The sequence below is a fragment of the Rhipicephalus microplus genome, chromosome 5, assembly GCF_043290135.1.
Source record: "Rhipicephalus microplus isolate Deutch F79 chromosome 5, USDA_Rmic, whole genome shotgun sequence".
NCBI classification, from domain to species: Eukaryota; Metazoa; Arthropoda; class Arachnida; order Ixodida; family Ixodidae; genus Rhipicephalus; species Rhipicephalus microplus.
This window is the reverse complement of record NC_134704.1, coordinates 94,525,869-94,549,444: the sequence shown is the minus strand read 5'-3', so window position 1 is coordinate 94,549,444 and position 23,576 is coordinate 94,525,869. Positions and strand designations below refer to the sequence as shown.

Genomic DNA, 23,576 nt, shown 5'->3' with positions numbered 1-23,576 from the left:
ATCAAGAAGAAGAAATGGACATGGGCCGGGCACGTAGCACGTAAGCAAGATAGCCGCTGGTCATTAAGGTAACTGGCTAGATTCCCAGAGAAGGCAAACACACGAAGGGCAGACAGAAAGTTGGGTGGGACGATGAGATTAAACAGCTTGCAGGTATAACGCGGAAGCAGAAAGCACACGACCGGGTTGATTGGTGGATCATGGGGGAGACCTTTGCCCTGCGGTGGGCGCAGTCAGGTGGATGACAATGATGATTTTTTATATAAATGCAATTCGGTTCTTGTCCAATCCCTCACCATAGGTTTGCGCCACAGATTCAAGGATCCACTCTTCTCTATATCTATTCACCATTCGCTTCTCCACTTATTTTGCTGACACGAGGTCTTTCGTAAAACTGAAGCGCCTCCTGTTCACCGAAAGGCTGATGACAATCAGTACGGCCGAACGTTGCGACCAGAAATCTGACTTTGCCGCTGCGTACCGCACACTAATCACGCCAATTATCATATCAAAAAACGAGGACTTTATTAGGGCAGAGGCAAAGCACCTGCTTCCGGTGCTTGTCTAGTAAGCACAACTGAAAATTTTGTGCCGCTATTTATATCTATACTTGTTTTCTCGTCTATAGCCCGCTCATGCATATCACCTCGCATCCCCAATTACAAACTGCGGAAACACACACACACAGACGCACATGCACGCACGCCCAAACCAACACAGACGCATGCATGCACATGCACGCACGCACGTGGGCACACACATACACACACACACAAACACAAGCCACGTATTGTCGTGAAGGTGACTTTTTTACATTACCGTAAAGCGTAGGTGTGGAACCAACTGCAGTACAAATTGTGCTCGAAAATGAAATAATTTTATTACTTGTTGTTCATGAAGTTCTTTTATGTATCTAACCAAACCTCGTTTGTAGCAGGTTAGATATGTGTCGGTCAGACTATATCTCTTGGGCGTTTACTTACCGTTGTTAGCAAAGGCTCCTTTCGCACGTTTTCGGTGCTTAGCTTCTTGATGTAATTCCTCATGTACCGGCGCACAAACGGGCAGATGTACTTGGGGTTCACCTCTTCTTTCTCGTTTCGTTCTGCGTGTCAATACATATTTCCGTGAATGATAAATACGATTGCTCAATTCGTAAGGTGGTACTGACACGAATTTTCGAAAATGACTTTAGTGCACCATACAAATACCCTGTATGCGGAAAAGGCTTTGAAAAAGTGCGACGCCCATAAAATATTTGTTTTGAAATTTTTGCCTGGCGCACCTGCTGACATCAAAATTAGGGTAATTTCCGGCTGGACTGTCAGTTCTGATGACCTTGATAACCAGAATGAAAAACTGCGACGATGGGAGTTATCAAACGTACAGGATGGCCGCGTGTGCGACACAGACGGAGTCGAAGAGCGCAGAAGCCTCGGAAACGTATGACGCAGCAGAAAACGAAGCTACCTTTTGAAAACATGATGTAGTTAATCTTTCAGGTAGCACTTCTAGATCGCAAACCCATCATTTTCTAGGCTCTTGAGGACTTGGCCTTTCGCTTTACTCGAGAAAAAAAAAATAACCAATAACCGGCGTCTCAGGACCACTTTAGCGCGTTGATACTGTGAAAGTATGGTATGCATTTTCACTGTGGCCAATACATGAAGCTCACATAAAACATTGTTTACCAGTGAGTTGCAATGAAGGGTGAAAAAGGATTGTTATATAGATCTTGATCGAGACTGTAATGAAATCAAGATTGCGTATCAGTTACACCACACCTTACTGTTTTTCTTCGCTAAACACTACTTTCCGCTAACGTCATGCGACCTCCGGGTCACATAACTGCTGTCACAAAACTTCCCGTGGGTCACGTGATTTTCGGGACACACCTCCTATCCAACAAATGTCTTTGCAGCTTCTACCTATGACTGAAGCGTAATGTACTTCTGACCGGGACTTCAACTCTAGTTAGAGCCTAGCTGACGCATCTCAAGGGGAATATTCATATTACACCCCGATTCTGGTACCCAAGACCATGGCCACTTACTTGCCACACGTGGTCTTGCAGGAATCGCACTTATCTAACCCCTAAACAAACTATGAATAAAAAAACAGTGCTAATAGGTGGATGTGATCAATGGATGTAAAAAAGATGATTTACCAGTGGGACCAGTCAAGCGGCCTATATATATACAGCTTTAATAATACCATCCTTGCTGTTTATGGATGTTTTGTACCTATGTGGCAACAACTTTCAAACTTCAGACTTAAAATTACAAAGATGAGGTTGGTGGCAAGGGCGTATTGATGCACAATGATGACGATGCTGAAACTTCTGCAATGATTTACGGAAAACGAGTGAGCGCTTCCTTTTTTGCACTCACCGAAGATGAGACTGATGACTAGTGACACTACCATGTGCGTGGTAAATCCCACGGTGCCGATCCATATGAACGAGATGTGGTAGAAGCGGTTGATGCCACTGGGTGTACGCAAAAAGAAAAGATGAAGATGAAATGGAGACAGAATTCATGGTAACCAAGAAAAACACCGCCAGTTACTAATGCTCAGTATGACTGTGTTTGTCTTTCTTTTATATGCTGTCTTTGAATATCACTGGATAATCTGCCTATTGGCTCAGTGAGATTGAATGATTTGGCTAACTTTCAACCACGACAAGACTTCAACAAAAACAAGCTCACAAATACATTCGCTTACGTTATTGGTGTCATGGTTACTCAGTTTTTGAGATACACGTCCTGTCACATATCTGCTACAGGCCCGAAGTGCACCGTACAGCATTACTACACTACGTTTTTTCATTCTCTTCACATTATCGTATGGTTTGTGCCTTAGCAGATTTTTCTATTACATACACTTATACTGCGGTATTTACTACTTGATATTAGCAGTGCATATGAACACTCATTTATGGATGTAAGTAATCGAAATTAATTAACTTGTCCCACTAGTAAATTGATGACTAAATAGAGAGACTAACAATGCCAAACGTGGTTGTCGGTCTCTATTAGTACATGCCTTTTATTGTGCCCTCAAAAAATGGTGTTGTACACAGAATCCTGCCAGTAAATTCTTTGTTGCGCTTTTAGCCGATGTCTATTGCCGGATACGTAAATTCAGTGCTGTAAAGCAATACTTTATGGCGTCAACGCGAAACATCAATGTCAGCCTGTGTCAACTGTGGCCGTGGCAGGGTATGCACGATGCGGTAACAACAGTCTGAAAATGGAACACTTAAACGAACAGGACATTGAACATCGTTTTGTTATATGACGCTGTGCAGTACAGGAACTTTTTGAGAATCACATCTTGCACGCTATCCGAAGTCACCGAGCCTGCCATAGCTGTGACTCTCCCTATACAGTTAATAAGCTTCTGCTTGTTGACTGCCCCTTGCGATTTTCGCAGGGGCCAAATTCTGTTGGTCACGATCAAATTTAGACAACCTATACAGAAGCCAATAAAAATATAGGTATAGGGCGATGTCCAGTTTTCTGTATTCAGTAGACGTTATTGCAAATTAGTTCGGTGAAATAACGCAAGGTGGTGGAGTGGTTGAAAAAAAAAGTGAGAGCGATGCATTTTTAGCATGATGCCCCAGGAAACCTATATGGATTCCTAAGAAGGAAAGTATATTAGTTCCCAAAAATTCGTCCTGGTCCCGGACCATGACTAGCATCTTTTTCAATGAAGGCACTTTTCTTTCTGAAAAGTCCGCATGGTTTTTTTTTCGTGGATTCGTGCTACAAACGCATGGTTATTGATTTCATTTTCTTAGTAGAAGTTATAAGCTATAAATGACATCATTACAGCACGACGCGAAGCCAAAAATGCGATAGAAACGTGCTCCAATGTCGCACGAGCAGTGGGAAGCAACTCGACACTTCCAGCGCATCTCTCAAGCACAGGGCTGCGCTAAGAGAACACACACTAGACGAGCGCGAACTATGGGAACTGTCACAACTATAGGCACTCGTACCATAAAGAGAATTTCTTTTCTTTATGCTCACACCCCGTTACTAAAACACAGAAAAGGATGCTCGAAAAAAAAAAACATAGAGATGGACCATCTCCTCGAAACAAACATGATGGGATGCAAAGAAGCAGCGGTGCGCACGCCATTGACCCGGCTGAAACGAGCGTCAACGCGGGTGCTGGAAGAACTGTTTCAGGCGAAACTCGGTGCAGCTTTTACTCGAGTAAAAGTTTCTTTGAAATGCAAAAACACGGGAGGCGGGTTTACTTTCGTGTAAGCTTCACCGCAGACAAACGAGCCGAAAGAGTGTTTCCACTCGACGTGCGGTCGGGCGTAGGAGGCAGTGCAGAGGGTGAGGCGAGATAGAAAGTACGTTGCTAGCGGGTGGAAGAGCAACACCACCTAGGTGCGTTGGGATGAGCCGGCAGCTCCTGCGTGTGAGGAAGAGAGTAACCTCAATGCGCAGCTGTGAGTTGTCCTACTTGGCATCATTCCAACAACTGCGGCGGGGAAAACACGCTTCAGCGCGTTGGCACGGATACACGGTTGGACGTCGTTACACAGGCTAATCAAAGAGCTGCTTCGCATCTCAAAATGTTCTAAGATCATTGCGTCAAAGCCTGCTTATCGCGCCATTTCGCGAGTGGTGCTGGACCTGCTGAAGTGCCTCTGAGATCTGTGTACTGCCAACGGTAACTGGTGTGCACAAGTCGCTCGCCGTTGGCATTCGGAAGCACGAGGTCCGTCAGGTTAGACATGCTGCTGCCCACGAGGGAGTAGCCATGCTACAGTCTAGCTGGGTGATGCGTGGCAACCTCAGCACCTGCACTGGACAATAATAAAGTTGTTCTCACTCACTCGCTCACTCACTCAACTCACTCACTCACGTGGCAGGGTGGTCCAACATGACACGCTGTGGAGCGAGAGGTCACTGGCCCGAATCACGATAGCACCTTTTGTAAAATTTTCTTCAAAGTTATTTTTGTGCCTTTTACTTATGAACACATTAATATGCATATCCGGTATATGACGGCGATGGCGAGAAATTTGCCGGGGGTGTCTATATAATTGCCATCACAAAAATATGGATGAAAGCTTACGAAACGAAATTGGCGAAGCCTGCACAAAGCCACGCGACGCTCGACACTGCAAAACTTCATGATTCTGAAGACTGATCTGGTTTATTTTAAGCTTTCTCCAGCCCTGAGTTGGGTAATGCAGGTTATATATTTTTAGGTTGCTTCTAGGTCGTTGCTAGGCGTTGGCTAGGTGGCAATACTTTATTTCCACGTTGATTCGCAGTGCACAGATGCCCGAACTAACCACATAGAGTCACAGACACAACACGGATATTCAAACCCTAGAAACGGAACCTGGCGCTGAAACCAAGCTTTCACCCCTCTCATAGATCTACGGGCATATTTCTGCGGTGGCTCTCCATCTCGTCCGGGGTCATTTAGCGGCCGCCGTAGACCTTCCCGTTCCCTATAGCCTCCTGCTCTATGTCTATATAGCATTCTCTCGTTGTAAGTTCTTGGGAGCTTCGTGTCACCGCCGTCGTTCCACAGCCATTTGTTGGCCTCACTGCCACCTTCTTCGGTCTGATTACACAATACTGAGTTGCCTGAGTAGTGGGATTCACCCTATTTTTGTGGCACATTCTCGTTTATCAAGATGACAGTTTTTGCGTAGGGCGCGCAGCATATACCTGTATCCCACAAAATTACAGCTGGCTTAACGGCTTCGCTACTTTTTAAAATGCCATCGATTTGAGCAGAAACACAACCTCAGAATTACGCATGCTCTACCAAGAAAAAAATATTTAGCGCCAAGCAATACGCGGATATATAAGGAGCACGAAACTGGACCCATTTCCATGCGTCAACCCCGTGCTCTTTGTTTGTCCGTGTGTTGCTTTGCGCTAATTTTTCTTTTCTTCAGAAGTCCTGAGCGAACTATAGGCCAAGAATACGTTTTCCTAAGCCACATTCCTCTTCCGGTCGCGCTGTGGTGGCTGCTGCTTCACGGTCACCTTTTCTTGGCTATTTACAACTATGTTTAGGATGCAACTTTATATGAATGTCCACCTGAAATAATTGTGAACATGGGGGCCGATGTAACACGTCCGTGGAGGATTAAAAATATCACAGCATATCCACTGGGTGAATGATGATGAGTGGGCGAAGCTCCAGAGGGAATTATTGGTAAACAGTGAATCTTCCGTGTAATTCGCCCAGTCGATCATCCTTTAAAGACGTGAGAAATGCTCTTCGTGTAGGCGGTGTCACTTCGGCTTCCCACTCTCGTACGGAAGGATCTTGGTAGCGGTGTCGCACAGCTTCACAGCACGCCAACAGCGAACTAAATTAATTACAATGCTCCCCTTCGCGTACGTCATCGCACTAAATCAAACGATTGTCTTCCACCAATGACACATGCCATATGTGCAATCAATCATATTATAACATCTCGCATCTTTCATTATGAAAACAGGTACCACCTTCTAGTTTTTCAACATCTCGCATCTATTGGATGGATGGATGGATGGATGGATGGATGGATGGATGGATGGATGGATGGATGGATGGATGGATGGATGGATGGATGGATGGATGGATGGATGGACGGATGGATGGATGGATGGATGGATGGATGGATGGATGGATGGATGGATGGATTGATATGGCTGTACCCTTTAGATCGAGCGGTGGCTAGCGCCACCAAGCCGTAATACTTAATGAACCCAAAATTATATTTATTTTTTTCCTTAAAAGTGAGTGTGAGGATTCGTACTTTGCAGTGAAGAGTTTTCACTCGTGCCTTGACTTTAGCCACCGCCGATCGGATAACTTCCTTCTAGTTAAGTCTACTTGCCTAAAGTCTATTTTGCCCTCCCGGTCCCTAAACCCCAGTGTTTTGAAAAACTCTGCGCCATCATCCTGAACTATAGGGTGAATCCCTTTACAGAACATTATCAAGTGTTCGGCAGTTTCTCCTTCCTCTCCACAAGCACTGCATACTGTGTCTACGCCTTCGTATTTGGCCCGATATGTCTTGGTTCGCAGTACTCCCGTCCTTGTCTCAAACAGTAGAGAACTACCCCGAGTATTATCATAGATCCTTTCCTTGGAAATTTCCTGCCTAAAAGTTCGACAGATCTCTAGTGCGGACTTCTTAATCATGCCCATTTTCCACATGTCAGTCTCCGTTTCCTTCACTTTTTTCTTAACCAATAGTTCTTTTTGGTTTGGCCACCTGCTGTTTTCTAGTATTTACCAGTAAACTTCCTGGTTCGCTTCCTCCATTTTGTATCGACATTCTTCATGTACAAGTAGCTGAAAACCTTCCTAGTCCAAAGCTCCTCCTTCATTTCTCTCAATCACTTCTCAAATTTTATCTTGCTGCTAGCTTCCCTGCCCTCAAATGATGTCCATCCCATATCACCTTGTACTCCCTGATTTGGTGTATTCCCGTGAGCTCCTAAAGCAAGCCTACCTATTTGACGTTGCTTAATTTCTAATCTTGCTTGAACTTCTGATCTCATGCACAAGACCGCATTTCCGAACGTCAGCCCAAGAACCATGACCCCTTTCCATATTCCTCTCACAACATCATACCTATTGTAATTCCACAGTGCCCTATTTTTCATCACTGCTGCATTCCTGTTACCTTTAGTCGTCACGTATATTTCGTGTTTCCTCAGGTACTCGGTCCCATTGCTTATCCATACGCCCAGATATTTGTATTTATCTGTTATCTCTAGCGTGACCTCCTGTATCCTAAGCTCACTACCTTCGTTGTCATTGAAAATCATGACTGCTGATTTTTCTTTACTGAATCTAAAATCTAACCTATCTCTCTCATTACCGCAGATGTCCATCAATCTCTGCAAATCTTCCTTGTTGTTGGCCATTAACACTACATCATCTGCGTACATTAATGCTGGTAGTGCCTGATCAATAAGTTTTCCTTGTTTGACTAAAGAGAGGTTGAAGCCCAGCCCACTTCCCTCTAATTTTGCTACTAATCCTTGTAGGTACATCATGAATAATAAGGGTGACAGGGGGCACCCCTGCCTAAGCCCCCGTTTTACCTCTGCAGGCTTGGATACCTGTTTTTCTTACTTTATAACTACCTTGTTACCTTTAGAGATACCCTTTAAAAGATTAGTGACTACATGTTTCACGCCTAGTGTGTCCAGTATTCCCGACAATTCCTCTTGAACCACGCTATCGTACGCTCCCTTGATATCCAAGAATGCTAGCCACAGGGGCCTTTGTTCCTTTTCTGCTATTTCGATGCACTGCGTCAGTGAGAACAGATTGTCTTCCAACCTCCTGTGTTTCCGAAACCCATTCTGCAGTTCCCCCAGCACCCCCTCATCTTCTATCCATGCCTGCAGTCTTTCCTTTATAATCTGCATCGCCAGCCTGTAGACCACTGATGTCACTGTTATAGGACGGCAGTTGTTTATGTCAGCTTTGTCCCCCTTTCCTTTATAGATCATGCTCATCCTGCTAAGTTTCCATCCATCGGGAACTTCACCATCGATTATTATTATTTTGCTCACTGCCTCTCTCAAAGCCTGCTTAGACTTCGGACCTAATGTCTTTATCAGCCTAATTGGAATGCCATCTGGGCCTGTTGATGTACTACTAGGAACCCTTTTCTCAGCCCTTTCCCTCTCTCGTTGTGAAAATGGAGCCATTGCACCACTTGATTCGTCCTTGTCTATTGTGGTGCATAAAGTACTTCTTTGTTGAAATTTTTCTGTCACCCTTGTTCTTATATATTCAATAGCTTCGTCCTCTTCTAGCCTGGCACCTTGGGCTGTAGTTATGAAACTCTGCTCTAGGCTCGTCTCATTTCTTAGGGAGGTTAGATGGTTCCAATATTTCGCAGCTGCCTTTCTATCTTTCTTATGTACTTCTGCCAGCCACTGAGCTCCCTTTCTTCTAATCTTTTCATTGATCAGAAGGAATGCAGCCCTTCTACAGCTTAAAAAGGTTTCCCATTTTCTTTCAACATCATCTGTCGGTTCACCCCGCTGCTTAGCATGTCTGTGTTCCCTAGAGGCTTCCTGACGTTTTGCTATGGCTCTCTTAACTTCCTCATCCCACCAACTTTTGGGTTTGTGTCTTTCTTTCCGGGGTGACTTGTTACGCGTCTTAGCAAGCTCTAGCTCAGAGTCTAATTAGATTCGTGTATGTCCACACTGTCTTATTATCCTCCGTGATTACTTTCTCAATTTGTTTAGTGGCTATTTCAATTTGCCTTTCTGAATAAAAATTTTCCTGTAGTTGCTCATCTTGTCTTCTTCCCACTTTCACTGCTCTTCCAAAACTTAGCTTGATACGTTTGTGATCCCTACGCAGACTTCTGGAGCCACCTTCATCTATGTGCATTCCCCTGAGCTTATCATACATCCTATGTGACATCAGTGCATAATCTATCGTCGACTGCAGCCTTCCTACCTCCCGTGTTATTTGCCCTTCACACTTCTCGGTACTGTTGCAAATGATCAAATCAAGCTTTTCACACATATCCATGATCATTTTGCCTGTCGGGTCGGTATACCCATCTATATCTTCTATGTGCGCATTCATGTCTCCTAGTATAATTATCTCGCACTCTCTTCCTAACTCCTGAATGTCCTTTGATATACACTCTACCATTGCCTGGTTTTCCTCTCCGGCCTTTGCTCCCGTCCACAAGTACACGAAACCAAGGAGTGTCATTTGACCTGCCACGTTCCCTTTTAGCCATAAATGTTCCTTGCACTCCTGCTTGACCCTTTGCCAGTCTGTACTTTTATGTATGAATGCCCCAATACCACCCCCCTTTCTGCTGCCTTCTGTTCTATTACAATATTCCCACGCGTAGTCCGGATTGTTCGGAGGTTGTTCCATGTCCCTGAGATGTGTTTCTACAAAGCCGTATACCATCGGCCTCTCTTCCCTCAGCTGTTCTTCTATCTCTTCCCACTTCAGCCTGTTCCTACCACCCTGCACGTTAATATACCCTATGTCTGAATGGGCTTGGCGCTCGTGGCTACGTCTATTTATGCCCCAGACTCTACCTATCTTTGACATTGGTGCCACTTTGGGATCGCATCTGTCCATAACACCTGTCGAAGAGTCTCCCTGGTTGTTTTCCTCGTTACTAGCTATCCTGCACCCCGAAGGGCCCGCTTGCCCCCCAAAAAAGCTACTGCGCGTCCTGCAAGTCGCCAACCCACCTCATGACCTAGCCTCCCACCGAAGTGAATTCTGTCTCGTTGAAAACCACCCCACCTATGCACCTCTCTGTTTATTTCCACCACCTCAAAGCCTTTCTCTCGACTCATCCGCCATATCTCTTGGTTTGGGTTTACAACCGCTCTTTGCAGGTTGCTAACACGCACCGGTACCTCCGGTATCATGCATATCACTACCTGTACCTTAGGAGAAGTGGCGCGCATGTCATCGACGCCTTTCGCCAGTGTGGCTGCTAGTCCTACTGTATCTTCATTTAAGACATCGTTTAAACCGCCTGAAATTATTACGAGGTTTCGTCTATCAGCTGTAGTTTTGAGTTTTGCGCTCGCTTGCTTCATGACTGCTTCAAGCTTGCGTCCTGGGAACGCCCCTACTGCAACCCTCTTGTCACCTCTTACCCTCTCTTTGATGGCTTCTGTGCATCAATTTAAATTCGAGTCCCCGGCGATTATCACATGCTGTGACTTTTCAGCTGGTGCGTCCTGCACCTGGGGCTACTTGCACCTGTGACGCCGGCTGTTTTGTCCCCTCCCAGCCCCACCATACCTCGCTGAAGCTGGGCCTTGCGACAGTTGAACCAGCTAAACCTGTTTTTTCCAAACTTGCTTGCTCTTCCTTCTCCACCGTTCTGGTTGCCGGTTCTCTACTGTTCTCTCCGTAGGCCGCTTCTTTGTTCAGCTTCGCTAGTGCTTCCTCGGTGGACTTCAGTCTTTCTCCCATTGCCCTCGTTTTCTCTTGCTCTGTCGCCAACCCAGTCTCGAGCTCATCGATTCTCACCAGCAGTTCACTTTGGGCAACCATAATTTTCTCCATTTTTTCCTCGACCTCACATTGCCTATACTTCGCGTCATAGACTACAAGACTACAAGTCACGCCATCTAGGGAACACTCCAAGTACTGCTATCTAGTTTTATAACATTTTCTATTAACTACCGCCATCTAGTGAACACTACAAGAAGTAAACTAGAGATGGCTACCTACTACAACTAAATACCTCAGAGGACGTACGGACCCACGCCTTAAGGAGCTTCGCCCCAAAAACATGCGCCGCCACATGCTTACCTTGGGATAGGTCGCGGGTCGAACGAGCCCGCTGTGATGGTCTGGTTGAAGTCAACGCAGCCGGTGGTCGACGTGGGCAAGTCGTCCGCTTCGCGCGGATGCATGATGGAGCCCAGGGAAAGCCACCACGATGTGGCCAGTGCTACCAAACATCCCGTAATGGCACCCTGCATGTTGCGTGTCACCATGCATTCACTCAGTTATCCGATACGCGTACACATCATGTGAAATGTTGTGATTTTATGGTGAGAGCAGTGGCAATTAGACCCAGTTATAAGTTATAACGATTCTAAATCAGCTGATGCCACTGACCTAACTGATGAGTTTTACAGCCCCAGTAAAGTTTATTTCAGGATAGTGAGGTCTGTGTCGTCACAACTGGATCTTATATAGCTATTCTTACGACATACATGGAAACTTTAATCTCTTTCAGCTACTAAACATGACCATCGTTATAAACACTAAGCTCAATTCACCCATATGAGCTTTTGCGTGACATTGCGAGACCATTAAATGACTCGTACAACCCAATGAAGCTCCTCGACACAACGCAATTTTCTCAAGGAAGCTCTAGGCCTGCACTCATCGTACACCTTTCAAGGGTGCTACCATTTCGCCGTCCTTATCGCGTGGTAAGAATGCACACCGTCTGCGACAAGAGATTGTGTGTCATTTCACTAAGCGTATTTCAACTCCATGAGGCAGGACCATGGTTACCGGAAGAGGGCCAGACGCGCAAGCGCTAATTACTAGCATTTCATTATCTCGTTTTCCATCTCTTATTTCGGGCACTTATACTTGTGTTTTTCCTGTGAACAGGATTTTTGCGAGTTTATAGCAGAAAAAATGTAATAATAATAAGTGATGCATTGATGAATCAGATGCAGCATCATGAGGCTAGGTTTTCTTAACCTTTAGAGGTGTGCATGAGTCCTAGTAGAGTCCTTCAAAAGCATTGAAGGTCTCTGGTACTACTGCGCCTGTTATCGTTTCTGCCAGGAGGGCATCACCGTGGTTACCGGCGCCTCACACTTTCCCTCTCACCTTCTTTCTGCAGCACGGGAAGAAAATTCCCAGGGTGAAGACGGCAAGAAGAGGGCCGGACAGGGCACCCACCAGTGACGATGCGGCCTACGACAGGAATGATGGATTTAAATACCGGCTAGGTAAGGCTCCATGGTGCTATGCAACAATCCTTGAGGCATATGGGGGTCGGCAAAAGATTCACTTGCCTCCTCCCTAAAACCACACCACACTTGTCTGCCACCGAAGCCATACCCAAGCTACACCAATGCTCTCCCCTTCCCCAGCTGCAATGCAACGCGGGCTTGCGCCGCCAAGATTAAATCATGCACAGGGCTATGTCCGGAGGAGTGGCGGAGTTTGTATTCTGGAATATTTCTCGTACAGTGTCGTACGTCCATGTCAGCTCGTGTTGCTCGGATGGGATACAATAACAGTGGCTTGGGTTTAACATTACAAAACCACGATGTGATTATGCAAGGATGATTGGACGAGCTAAGGGATGACACACCGGTGTCACTCGTCACCACCGGCAGTGAAGTTCTGCTGAATCACCATGAGAGCACGCACTGAAACGGGCAATACATTTAGTACACTGACCCTAACAGATTACTCCCATTTTTCTGCTTCATTTCCCATTTTTAGCACGTTCTACTCAGGTGTGTAGGATATAATAAGTGGCCGTGTTTATTTTTTAATCACAACTGCTGCGAAATCGGAAACAGATGATGATGCAATAGCACATTGAAGTACAAGCTTTCTCCGGCTCTCGCGTTCTGACAAGATGCGTGGGATTCCGGAAACGTCCGCAAATCCTTTTACTCGAGATCGACTGTCTTCTAGATTTGTGCCGTAATGTACCCCTGTATACGCAGCCCAGTAACCCGGAATTTTCTCGCTGTTGACTAGGGCGGTTGTTTCAGGTTGCTAAGATATAAAATGATGGTATACGTTTAAAGTGAAGCCCGGGGATTATTTGCGGGTGTGGGTAAGGGGGGGGGAGCTAAGTCTGATCACTTGTCAGACGAGGCCTAATCGTGCACTAACATTTCATCCCTAGTCCCATCGGCGCTCTTGTGGGCTTCTTTCACACAGTTCATTACATCTCAGGAGCATTTGTTAATTGTCTTGCGATCTTATTCGCGAGCCGAAAAAACCACACGAGTTGTTTACGCATTACCTTTTACATGAAACGGCAAGACTGTACACTAGTTGTGACTTGGGGGAGTCGCCTCGTTCCCGGTTAAAGACGTGTATTCAGTGTTAGTTAATTGCTACAGTCTTGTTTATGCTGGGCAGCACGCCTTATAGCCTGTCGGTCTCATAGCTGTGGTATAAAGTGGAAAAACGTGGAAAGCACTATGACGCGAGTCCCGCACATGAAGACAAAATCCTGGCTGTCTAGCAGACCCGCTGGTCGCGTCCTGGGATTAGTCAGGTGCGCACTTTATCGCATTTTGCTTGACCGAATAGAGGTTTATTCCCTCACTCACCCGCGGTAAAGCAAAGCATGAACATGGGCTACTTGATACGGTATGCTAATGTAGTTGTGTTGAGCAAAATGCACGAAGAACAAACGAGAAAAGTCGGCCGGAAAAGTTGTGCGAAGTGGCTTGTCCTGTCCTCTTCTTTTGTTAGTCTTTCGTGCATTTTGCTCAGTGCAACTGTAGCATGGCTGGGAGAGGCCGGTTTTTAATAGCGCCATATTCAAAGCATCGCTGTATTTCTGAATGGCCCACTTTTAATGTACAAGACGTCTCCGGAATAATGAGAATAACTAGGATTTGTGAGAGCCAAAACGACGATATGGTTATGAGGCACGCCGTTTGAGGCACTACGGATTAATCTTCAACCAGGGTTTTAGCGCTGGTATTTATGCATTTCGACATCCACCGCATTGTGGTCTCAGAGGCTGGCAATTGAACCCGCTCCCTTGAGATTAGCAGGTTTCCCGGATCAGCCGAGTCCATTATTGCACTGCTTCTTGGACGAAACCACTCTACACGCTGACAAATCGAGCTAGAAATGCATAGAAAGAGGAAGAAATGGAAAAGCAAAGTGAAGGTGGGGAGGTTAATCAGATTGTACCCGGTTTGCTAACCTGTACTGGGGAAGGAGTAAATCGGAGGGAAAGGATTGAGAAAGAAAGAGAGACGAAGTTATACGGTAGCACGCACAGCAGCGCGTGTACTGCACATGCCCGAAAAGCCGCAAAAGCTGCGAACAGTCACCGAGTACGGATCGACTTGGACGGGATACAGGGTATCCAGAATCTGCAGGGCACTTCGAGCTGATGGGGTTGTCAATCAGATTAGGTGTGAGGGCATTGTGCCTATCAATAACCTTAGCGCGACAACGACGGGTGTGTTTTCGTTGCGGATACCCTTAGCCTAATGTCGTTTCGTCTCTCAGTGGATGTGCAGTGGTGACAAGGAAGGCTTCATCCTCTCTGCATCTTCTTGGCTCTTCAAATGTAAGACGTCGGCTGGTGAATGCTATTGAGAATGACGCAAAAGAGTAAGTGGTGGCTTGATAAAAGGAATTCTACACTTACGTAGAATTCCTTGTCCAAAGGTCCACCACAGTGGTGAAGCGGTTACGGCGCTCAGCTGATTACTTGTGGGTATTGGTTTTGATCCCAGCCAGCGGTCGCATTTTAAGGAAGGTGGAATGCTAGAGGCCCGCATACTGTGCTGAGCAACTAATGCATGTGCAAGTTGAAGAAATCAGTTGGTCGAAATTTCCGGAGCTCTTTACTAAGTGGCGTCTGGCATAACCATATCGTGGTTCTGGGACGTCCCCGATATTGTTGTTATAATAAATACATTGAATACCATTATTTTTAACCGTGTGGCATAATAATATTTTATTTACAATGTTGCTTTAGCAAACATAATCGACAAAATCCGAGAACGTTCACCAAGAAGGTTTCGCTTTAACAGTGATTCAGAGGCGTGACTCACCTGAATGATAGATTCCATGGAACCAACGAGAAAAGCAATGGATATGGAGAGAAGGCCGTAAGCTGCAGCTGCAACATTCAAGCTTCGATAAGTTGCGTTTTGCAGTTAAGAAAGAAGGAGATAACATGAGTGCCGAGTGGTTTTGGTAGACGCTCACCCATCAGCTTCGTGAGTCGGAGCGCGGCGACTTCGCTCACGCTGATCCGAGGACGAACGAAGTCATCCCAAGTCACAGCTGCCAGGGCGTTGTAGCCTGAAGAAAGCGTGCTGAACAACAGCGAGAACAGTAAAATTTCAAAGGGAAGCACTTCAAATTAGGGCTTTCTCTTTTATGGTATAGGTAAAAACGGAAAACGGGACAATGTGGTAGTTGGTTAGACATGATTAACATTTACAAAATAAACATATAGAAAGCAGCAATAAAAGAGACGTACAGAACACATCAGTGTATACATGCAACTGTTGAAACCGTAGATGAACTTGATGTATAAAAACCACATGCGCGCAAAGAGGTTCCCAAACTTTATCGACGCCTCTTGTCCTCGGTTATCAGCTCAATTTCCTCTCGGCTAAGCGCTATGGAAGGCGCGCTTGAACACACAACCTCTGCTGCCGTTTGCGACTTCGTGTTTTGTGCGTCTTTCGTCGCTGTCTTGTTTTTTTTTTTTTTTTAGATGCGAAGAAGCTTATGGCGGAGTTCAATCCGGTGTGCGACGTGACCATTCTTCTTGCGCATGCACGTACCCTTCCTTGTCTCTCCTATCCTACGCCTCCCGTTTCTTTCCCGAGTCACCGGCGAAGGAAGCAGAACTAATGTGCCTGAAAGTCCATTCAATATTGGGGGGCTTGCTTCGAGAGTGACATATTAAAGAAAAAAATAGGACTCTGTAAGTCTATTATTTTCTTGTTTGGTTGATTTGAGCTAATGAGTTACAAGGTACTGTTAACTCAATTTGTCCTTCCACAAAAACGCTTCCCCTGGAGAGCGGCGTTCACACCTTCACTGCGCATGCGCACTCCCTCTCCCTCTCTCGTCTCCTACGCTCCCCGTGGAAACGCGTTCTACGTTTCCGGGAGACGGCGCGCCTCTGAATTCAGTAACACGGGATCACGTTCGTTGTCGGTGGCGTGTGCCTTGAGGGACGTGGCTGTTTAGCAGTGCTTTAGTCATGGTCACCGGCAGCGTTAGTCAGGTAGAGGTTATAAATGACAACTTTCTGTGGCCGTTCGCCATCTCCCCACTGCTTCGCGTCCACACATGGTTCCCTCTAGCAGGAAATGGTGCGATTTGTTTGTAAAGTTCACGCAAGAAAAGTTGATAAGTTAATTGTGCTCTTTTGCGCTGTACTTAAGGTGCGAAATGAAGGATACGGTGGGTCATGACCAGCGTGAAAGCGAGGTTTCGGCTGTTTATCTTCCTCAAACGTGCATCCATTCTACACAAAATGAAATAATGATAAAGTGAATAAAATGCTCAAAAACATGACGTAAAAGAGTTAAAGGTAAGTCGTATGGGTACCCCAGATTACGCACAGCATAGGAGGCTTATCATAAGATGTTTATCAGTGAAGTTAAACGCTGCCTCACTTAGGGCCTTTACGTACATCGGAAGGAAACTTACAAATTTCATGCCAACCTGAACAAATTCAAGCTTTATTAGACGTACCTAGGACTAATACTTTTGAACAGGAGAACAGAATGCGTCTTTGCTATGTGTGGTTCGTGCGGCTGAGTAACTAGGTAAGGTTCGGCTTTCTCAGCTTGATTTTTCGTACTTCTTCAGACGAGGCCAACAAAATGGATTGTTGTTTCTCGTATTTAGATCACTAGTTCGAAATGGAGAACTTCAGCGTAAACCTACGCATGTAGCCGTGTTTATTCGAGTGTCTCACTTAAAAGCAAAGCAGATGCAGCTGCGCATGTTTCGCATTTATCCCAACAATAACCTAAAGAGGGGGTTATTGGCGCTTTAATTGATATGTGGGGTTTAACGTCCCAAAACCACTATATGATTATGAGAGACGCCGTAGTGGAGGGCTCCGGAAATTTAGACCACCTGGGGTTCTTTAACGTGCACCCAAATCTGAGCACACGGGCCTACAACATTTCCGCCTCCATCGGAAATGCAGCCGCCGCAGCCGGGATTCGATCCCGCGGCCTGCGGGTCAGTAGCCGAGTACCTTAGCCACTAGACCACCGCGGCGGGGCGTAATTGGCGCATTATCGTACACAAATAAAGCAACTGCCATTTAACTGTAAAAGTGTTCTAACGCGTCTGAAGTGCGGTTGCCTGTTTGTTTGTTTTTTCTCCTTCCAGTTATTCTGCCTACACAGGTGCAAGAAAAAAGAGCCAGACGTGTGTTATGAGCACAAAAAGCTCGCTAGGATGAATAATGTGGTGGGACCAGGCATGTTGAAGTAGGGCATAGACCAAGCAATATTGGTCTTACAATGAATGCGATGCTTGCAGACAGCAGATAATAAAATAATATTGCACTATAATTGAGCTCAATAACGTAATAATCGTGAGAGCAGAGCCTTGATTCAAAGCATAATTTCCTCTGAATATACGCTACTCTGTGAAGGAAATATTCGTGTATCGAGCTAAATTTGCGCATCTCACTCAGAAAATGCCGTTGCAGAAAAACAGTCAAGTCACTTCAAAGGCTTGCCTGTTCAGGTACTTTAAACGCTCACCTGAGGGAGCCACTGAGCACAGCGGACACGAGGAGACCGCTGAGTCCCGGGTAGTTTCGTAGCAGATCTTGCACAGCGTACGGCATCAGCTAATGAAGAGAGGAAAATTCGAAATAATGCTTTACAATGCTTGTATTTCGCCATCTTGGACACCCCACACAAGCCACTCAACTTCTGCCAATTGTGACTTACCCTTGAAACAGCTCCGCAACACTTTTTCAGAAAGTTCAGAAAACGTTGCCGATCGGTAGTCGAGGCTACTGAGAACACGTAAGCCAAACTTTATAGCACAGTACATGGTGTGCAATTCACCATTGTTTCTCAAGTGACCACGCCGTAAGCCCAATATCCACGGCTATGGGTGATTACTTGAAGAAAAAAAGTTGTGGGGCCCTTTTCAGTTTAAGGTGCTAAATTGGAACGCGTGCATGTCAGAAGCCTGTTATAGCCATTGCGTGAGTGCATTTAAAAATATTGTCTAGAATGACCGAGAGTGCTTCGAATGTGTTGGGACTACTTAAATCCTACTATGAAAGCTGCTTCTAAAACGACGGATAGGTGGCTTTTACCCTCTCTGTTTTAGCTATAGCAGGCGACAGGGCCAAACGCGCCGTCAGAACATTCTTTTCCCGAGGAAAAAAAAAAGGGGGGGGGGGGGTAGATCTGAGTCTTTTTGTGAATGCTTCCACGTGTTTTTATGTGTGCCCCTTCAGATTAGTATGCCTACCAAGTGCAAAAAAAAAAGAAGTTAGAAGAGTATGTGGGAGGGAGGAGTTTAACACTCGAACCAGCCTCATATATTTACGCCTGTGAACATGGTGCACACTACACTTGGCTTCCCTGGGAAGATCGCCGCTTCCACTACTGCTAGCTGCTGAAAATTCACAAAATGCTCGTTTTTCGTGGTCCCCCTATCTTTTACTCCAAAAATGTGCAGGAAAATTAGTTTTTAATTTCTACAATTAACCATTACAGTTGAAACCTGCATAAAACGTCCATTGGTGTTCGGGGTAGCCTAAGAACCTCGATTTTATACCTAGCAGTAGTAACCTTAGACATGTGGGGCCTCCTTTAGCATATATATATATATATATATATATATATATATATATATATATATATATATATATATATATATATATAGAGAGAGAGAGAGAGAGAGAGAGAGAGATTATATCGACTCAAATCAGCGCCATTTTTGGCACAGATTTTGCGGAAATAATCGAACATCAACAACTCGTGTGGCTGAATACTTGAGGAAAACCGAATCATGCGTCACCTGGTCTGCTTTGCTGATGTCTCCGGTGAGCCTAGGGTCGCAGTTCCCGTAAACTGCGTAGATAGTAAGCCCAGATAGTACGGACAAGATCAGGTTTCCAGCGACGCCAGGGATATTGAGAAGCAGTGCTCTAGAGGAAAGCATTCAAACACATATCAACGTAAGTAAGTGCGTCAGCCGTGCTTGTACTCAACTCGAACGTAAAGAAAAAAAAATACCAGTAATTAGGTTGGTTAAAACATAATTGTCCATCAATATCTTGGTTTTGAGTGCTTAAAAAAGGACGAAGCTATTATTTTGCATGTATGAAACTCTAGCGCATTCCTTGGTTTAAAAAAGGACAACGAGAAGTGCACGCGTTTCAACTACGCGTCGCGACAAGTCACAAAACAACGCACCGACGCCATCGGCACCAACGGCGCGAACGCGCCGTTAACACAGCTGCAGCTATCGCCTCTAGTGATGGCGGCACGAGATTGACATTGAGCCGGAGTTCGTTTTAATGAATGCGCCACACTAGCGTATCTATGAAATTTTATTGCAAATAGAAATTTGAACTATGTGGAATTTTCTCAGCACATGAGCCATTAGGTGATGGTAATACGCTTTATAACTTTTCACATTCAAATTTAACACTTCTGCGCAATGTTGGTACGTTTTGCATAACCTTAACGTTCATGTGTTATTGAAAGAAATCTTTTCAGTTGCGTGAGTCAGCGCTCGTCCGTGTCCCTGCTGTTCTCTTCCGTCTTCGTTGTTCTGGCGCTTTACCCAAACACGCTGCAGCTCCAGACACCGCTCCCTATACCATGAATGTCTGCTGTGATCGTGACCAATATATATATATATATATATATATATATATATATATATATATATATATATATATATATATATATATATATATATATATATATATATATATATATATATATATATATATATATATATATATATATTTGTCACAGTAGGATGACTCTGCTGTAGTAAATCTATAGATAGCAGTTAAGGAGGAGTGCAACGCGTTCCGTAACTAAGTGGTGCTCCTGGCGAAGTGTCAGAGACAACTCCGACTAAATCACAGGTTACACTAGAGCTACCCATCTGAAAGTGGCTTTACTATCTGCATCCCGTAATTGATTAAAACGGTTAATTGAAAGATTCGGATAGTTCAAGAATGACAGTTTTGGTGGTTACTTTTCACTACTTAATGTTACGTCGGCATCGCCACCAACGGTCGCAAGTTTGTTTGTTTGTTTTTAAACAGACGATTAAATGAGTGTCTAAAGGAAGCAAAGAGTGCAGCGGTGTGACTGAGCGGTTATACAACCTTCGCGCCCGCTCGAGTGACTTCATGCTGGAGTAGCGCTGCACCTGCGTCTGGCTGGCGCAGTAGGTGACCATCCAGATGACGGTGTAGCCAATCAGCACGTTCCACGTGGTGTAAGTATGGTACATGTTCGTGCTGAAGCTGAAAAAAAAAGTGGTAATGCAAGGTTAACTGGGGTCACTGTCAATACATATCAAACCGCCTAATCGAATTAAGGCCCCAGTGAAGACCAAGCTCCTGTTATAATAACAACAAAAAGAAAACAGCGAAACACTGACCATTTAGCCAAGATATTACAATGACAATAACTTTTATTTTCGCATCAATGCGGTTATTGATACGAAGGGGCGGGCCGAAAAAGCTGTCGTTCAGGCGGCTTGAGGAGGCCGCTGGCCCCCTCATTGGCGCTCAACAGCAGCAATACATTAACAAAATACCAACATAATTCGGCAATAAATAACACAAGACATGAGTAAAAAATGTGCAATAATGTCTTATTTGACAAGGTAAGGCAGTCCCACATTAGCCAAAAGTAAGCCAGCATTAGTTAGTATCAGCCAGCAATCAGCCAACATAAGTAATTACTAAACGTCAATGCCCACCCATAGTGATATAAATCTTGGTTGTGTGCGTGTAAATGTGGTGGACATTTAAGCAACCACCTGTCGCTGTTCACTGTACTCACGTAATAGGGGGGAAAGGGCGCCACACTAACGCATGGTGTTGAATATATGAAGGAAAGTGGCCACTATACGCTGACATAAGTAACGAAGAGAATACTAGAGAAACACACCTCTTCAGACTCCGGGTTCAGTGCTGCTTTTGGTCGATAGCACACACGTTACACCAGGAGTAATTCGATGTACCCGGTATTTTTCCCACACAGTTTTACAAGCTGTCATATGAGGTAAGGATGGTGTGGTTCAATTTTTCATGCTGTGTTTTAAGGGGGCTCTGCAAGACTTATTCAGTATTGTCACAAAACGTCGCCAGTGGGTTGTCGAGACTCTTGTGAAGAAGTGAGCCAAACATTACAGCTCAGTACGTGGCTTGACATTTATAAATAATTTTTTAAAATCAGCTAGAAACTCAACCCCTGTTCTTTCTACAAAGTATGCAACCTACACAAATGACCTGACCACACACCCAAATTCACGGCCATTGGCTGATTCGGGCTGAGCTGCAAAGTTATTGCTGCCGCCGCAGGGGGCCGCCACGTGCCCATGCGCCAGCTCGCGAGCACACTGAAAGTAAGGCGCTCGTTTAAAGGGGAAAAAAGAGATAGATAGATAGATAGATAGATAGATAGATAGATAGATAGATAGATAGATAGATAGATAGATAGATAGATAGATAGATAGATAGATAGATAGATAGATAGATAGATAGATAGATAGATAGATAGATAGATAGATAGATAGATAGATAGATAGATAGATAGATAGATAGATAGATAGATAGATAGATAGATAGATAGATAGATAGATAGATAGATAGAAAAAACGTGCTCAAGGTTTTGACGCACGCGTAACGCAACTCTTTCTTTCCCCCTCCCTGCTTAGATTCCACCGCGTTAACCGGGACGAAAGAAGAGCGAAAGCAACTACAGCGTGCGACAAGTGTATGTTACTGGGCACGCTCTTGACGGATTCTAAAAATTTTGGTGGTGGCCGATTCGTAAGGCCGTCCGCTCCCTCAGTGATGCCACATGGTGGTTGCTTGTAAAAGCGTGGCACTGGCCCTTTAGGGACACTTTTCCGGGGAAATCGAGCAGCGACTCAAGATGACTTGAAGTCATATATTGAGCCAACCAAAGGTGGTGTCATGCGTGTGCACCATGCATTTCAGCGCACATATATGCAGGAATGCTTGCGAATTTCGTGTGCTTGTGTGTGTGCGTGTGTATGCGTGTGTATGCGTGTGTATGCGTGTGTGTGCACGCACAGGGAAAGTGGGTTAGGGGGTGGCGCAAACAGCCCGTGATATTGCACATTGGGACCTTACTTGGTGTATATGACTCGGCCTCCATCGCTGGCGATCTGCCACATATTTCCAAAGCCTCCCAAGTGCTTCAAGCCCTGTGAAAGAAGGAACTCATTTTAATGTGGAAAGTCTGAAAAAAGCTTTGCGTGTCGTTTTTTCGCGACCCATTACAAGGCTGGGGAAGCTTTCGAGCTCACAAAAAATTTCCTTACACTAGTTGTACGAACTATGTTCGGTTGGCAATGAAAGCACACAGCAGACATTAGTCTATTTTAATTTCATGAACTTCCACATTCTTTGAAGCTGAAAACACGATCGCAAGTTTTCCGCTGCGTTGTAACATCATTATACCGCCTCCGAATATAAGAGTTGTGTTTAAAGAGGTGCTAGTTTTGGATATAAGTAGCGGACAGATTGGCACGCAAACCTTGCTACAAAAAAAAAAAGACCATAGAACACGTCCATCACGTTCGCACACCACTTGGCACTCAGCGATACCGTTCTGGTAGTTATAAAAGCGATTGAATTCATGACATTCTTGAGTTGTTAAGATCCTTGGACTGTCGCTATATGCATCAATGGCACAATTAGCTGCGAAGGCATTGCATGATTACTCAAAGTCGATAGATCTCCGCGGTCATAGGCGTTCCCAGGGTTCCCATTTAAGAGGGGAGGGGGGTGAAAGTTCGTCAAAGCACCCCCTCCCTTTTAATCAATACTATGTATTGATTAGTTTCTATAAGGCAGAATTCGCGTCCTTCTCCTCTTAGGTGGCTAAGGGGGTGGTTAGTCACCTTTCTGCCTCCTTCCCTCCTTCCACACGCCTATGTCCGCGATTACGTGTAGCCGTCATGTGCCCCTGCAATTGTGAAGTAGTGCTCTCTGTCTCTCTCTCGCTCTCCATTTATACTGCCCTTCTCATACCTCGATCCCTTTGTTCTAATGCTGGGAAGAAAACTGGGCTTACGTCTGGTCAGCT

The 23,576-nt window shown here is 45.1% G+C and overlaps 1 protein-coding gene across 2 annotated transcripts in view; it reads right to left on the bottom strand.

The window, feature by feature from the left end:
• LOC119173792 (sodium-coupled monocarboxylate transporter 1) overlaps window positions 1-23,576 on the bottom strand; it is a 40,575-nt gene that overhangs the window by 5,713 nt on the left and 11,286 nt on the right. Inside the window, exons 7-16 of one of the 2 annotated variants that reach the window (XM_075895773.1) lie at window positions 22,619-22,692; window positions 20,615-20,755; window positions 19,285-19,414; window positions 18,006-18,094; window positions 15,466-15,575; window positions 15,309-15,376; window positions 12,367-12,453; window positions 11,323-11,489; window positions 2,391-2,488; window positions 984-1,105 (exon numbers count right to left, since the gene is read on the bottom strand). In XM_075895773.1, the coding sequence (XP_075751888.1) occupies window positions 984-1,105; window positions 2,391-2,488; window positions 11,323-11,489; window positions 12,367-12,453; window positions 15,309-15,376; window positions 15,466-15,575; window positions 18,006-18,094; window positions 19,285-19,414; window positions 20,615-20,755; window positions 22,619-22,692 (1,086 nt within the window). The remainder of the gene's footprint in view (window positions 1-983; window positions 1,106-2,390; window positions 2,489-11,322; window positions 11,490-12,366; window positions 12,454-15,308; window positions 15,377-15,465; window positions 15,576-18,005; window positions 18,095-19,284; window positions 19,415-20,614; window positions 20,756-22,618; window positions 22,693-23,576) is intronic. The other variant, XM_075895774.1, reaches the window with a different exon arrangement.